This window comes from Austrofundulus limnaeus, unplaced genomic scaffold (assembly GCF_001266775.1).
Source record: "Austrofundulus limnaeus strain Quisiro unplaced genomic scaffold, Austrofundulus_limnaeus-1.0 Scaffold856, whole genome shotgun sequence".
Classification (NCBI taxonomy): domain Eukaryota; kingdom Metazoa; phylum Chordata; class Actinopteri; order Cyprinodontiformes; family Rivulidae; genus Austrofundulus; species Austrofundulus limnaeus.
This window is the reverse complement of record NW_013953258.1, coordinates 95,792-98,719: the sequence shown is the minus strand read 5'-3', so window position 1 is coordinate 98,719 and position 2,928 is coordinate 95,792. Positions and strand designations below refer to the sequence as shown.

General features: G+C 40.6%; 1 protein-coding gene across 4 annotated transcripts in view; it reads right to left on the bottom strand.

The window, feature by feature from the left end:
- Positions 1 to 1,140: 1,140 nt before the first annotated feature.
- Positions 1,141 to 2,928, bottom strand: part of atp6v0a1b (ATPase H+ transporting V0 subunit a1b) — a 48,115-nt gene continuing 46,327 nt past the window's right edge. For all 4 annotated transcript variants that reach the window (XM_014029113.1, XM_014029114.1, XM_014029115.1 and 1 more), the window contains one exon: positions 1,141 to 1,864. In XM_014029113.1, the coding sequence (XP_013884567.1) occupies positions 1,771 to 1,864 (94 nt within the window). In that variant the 3' untranslated portion in view covers positions 1,141 to 1,770. The remainder of the gene's footprint in view (positions 1,865 to 2,928) is intronic.

Here is a 2,928-nt window from a genome sequence, read left to right as displayed (position 1 = left end):
CCCGGCCACCAGGCGCTCGCCATCGTGCCTCACCTCCAGGCCTGGCTCCAGAGGCCAAACGTTCATAACACGACAAATAAAAAATGAGATTAAAAGTCCCATTAGCATCAATTCTTATGCTTTACAACAATCAAACAATTTAACAGCAATTTGTAAATTTGAGATATTTTAAAAATACATTTTATCACAATCCAGCACATCAGGTAAAAAACCACTCACTAAAAATCTGTCATGTTAAAATGAGGAAGCAGAAAAATAATCATTAGTTGATTGACTTTCCCCAACAAAATCAAAGATTACTGAAAAGTTCAAACTTTATTTTTCAGCTTGAAAAGCTGTCCATCTGTCAAGAGAAGAATGCACTAAATACAGACAAAAGAAAAACTATAAAACTATTTCACATTTAAAGTTTTATCTTTGGGGCCAGATGTGGCCCGCTGGCCTTGGTTGGGTTTGACAGATACCTGTGGTCATGAAGTTTGGGTCGTGACCAACAGAACCTGACATACAAGCAGCCTAGAGAGAGGCTGAGAGGTTCAGCTGCTCCTCCACGTCCAGAGGAGCTGGAGGAGGTTCATCTGGTTAGGATGCCTCCTGGACTCCTCCCTATGGAGGTGCTTCAGCCATGTCCAACTGGGAGGAGACCCAGAGGAAGACCCAGGACACACTGGACTCTACGTCTCTGCTGGTCTGGGAGCACCTGAGGAGCTGGAGGAGGTTCATCTGGTTAGGATGCCTCCTGGACTCCTCCCTATGGAGGTGCTTCAGCCATGTCCAACTGGGAGGAGACCCAGAGGAAGACCCAGGACACACTGGACTCTACGTCTCTGCTGGTCTGGGAGCACCTGAGGAGCTGGAGGAGGTTCATCTGGTTAGGATGCCTCCTGGACTCCTCCCTATGGAGGTGCTTCAGCCATGTCCAACTGGGAGGAGACCCTGAGGAAGACCCAGGACACACTGGACTCTATGTCTCTGCTGGTGTGGGAGCACCTGAGGAGCTGGAGGAGGTGGTTGTGTTTGATCAGGTGTGGAGCTCCCTGCTGAAGCTGCTGCCTCCCATCATTGTGTAAACCCTAAACTCTCAGTCATGTCCTCCCCAGCACTGACCAACAACCAACCTTTACAAAGACAGGACACACATGAAGCCACAGATAACACTTTATTATTTATTACTGACCAGAACAGTTTTCAGATCACAGATCACTAATATCACTTTATGATTTATAGTTTGTTTTTCACATCAACACTCTCTTAACTGACACACAGGAACCAACAACGCTCCAAATAATGACACAAAAACATCAAAGTACAGTGTACAACAAGGGCCAAAAGACATGTTTGAGTGTTTGTAAAACTTGATATGACACAAAGGATTTTATTTTTATTTTTCATTCCAAACGAGCCCTTCAACACATTCGTCAAATCTTTCATTGTTCATCATGACTTACACAAACACTGATTGTAACACTTCTTTAAAACCTATTTAATTATTTTAACACCAAAAATAAATAATCTAGATGTTTTCATCAGGACAAATAAACCTGATAGAGAACACAAACACCGATAAATGTAACGAGCAATGGTGATGTGACCTTGTAAAATAATTTTCCAGTTTCCATCTTTGTTCGCTGAGCTCATTGACAGAACAGCACTAGAGGGCGACAGAGGGCTGCACCAGGCTTCATGCACACAACACACACACAACACAAACACACACAGACACACAAAGGCTGGACACTGATGTTTTCCTGGAGCCAAAGCTGGACCTGATCAGTCATCAAATCGGCCCTCCATGATGCTCTCAAAGGAGAACGGGACAAACTTGAAGCCCTGGCCTGAGTAGAACTTGTTCTGGAACTCCACCCTGAAACAGAAAATAAAAAACATTTACAAAGTCTGGATTATTACCAAAATAAACAACACTCCAGTGTTTACAGCAGCAGTACATCTGAGAAGAGCACAGCTCAGGTGCTGAAAGCAACGAGCTCAAAGAGAAGCTCTGCACGAGTTTTTATAAACTCTAAACACAATGAAGAGTTTCAGGTCAGAATTTAGATTTAAATTAAAGATAAACTTTATAAGTCTGGTCCTTTAAGTACAGCAGAGTCATTCTTTACCAAAAATATAGTTTTTATTCAACCACTTACTGATATCCAACTGGACCAGGGCTCTGCAACCTGCGGCTCTGGGGCCACATGTGGTCCCTCTGCAGTGGCTCTTTGACAATTTCACCAAACATAACAGATTTTTTTGTTTGTTTTGTTTTTTATTCTCACAGCACTAATAAACTGTGTGTAAATATGTGATCATCACTACTAATACAAAAAGTAAAACATGTTAGCTCGTGCTAGCCTGTAGCCTAAATAATCCCTAAATAATCCAACTTCTTTCTATGATTTTCTCTCAAATCCATCAGGGTTACCTTAAAACACCTTTAGGACCACATAATAATAAGAATTAGGAGAAAAAATGTCTGACTGATTCAGCTGTACTAGTTTTTATGAATTTCTGAATAAACTACAGCCAGTGTGTTTCTTGTGTCATATGTTTTCTTTTCTTCAGTCCTGAAGTGTAAAAATGATAAATAATAAAATTCACAATATATTTTTTAGGTTTATGTCACCTCCACTGGCCATAAAGGTTCACAAAAAGGTCTTGAAAAGGCCCACGGACCACCAGTTGATAATCACAGCTGTAGTTTATTTTGCAGCTCTGAACATGTTTCATTAGTGAGCCAAGAGCAGAAACGTCTCTTTGGATTATAAATGATGCAGAGCTCTGACCTATGAGCTTCTGTTTGTTTCCAACTGTCATTCATCTATCTATTCATTTATCTATTCATTTATCTATTCATTTATCTATTCATTTATCTATTCATTTATCTATTCATTTATCTATTCATTTATCTATTCATCTATCTATTCATTT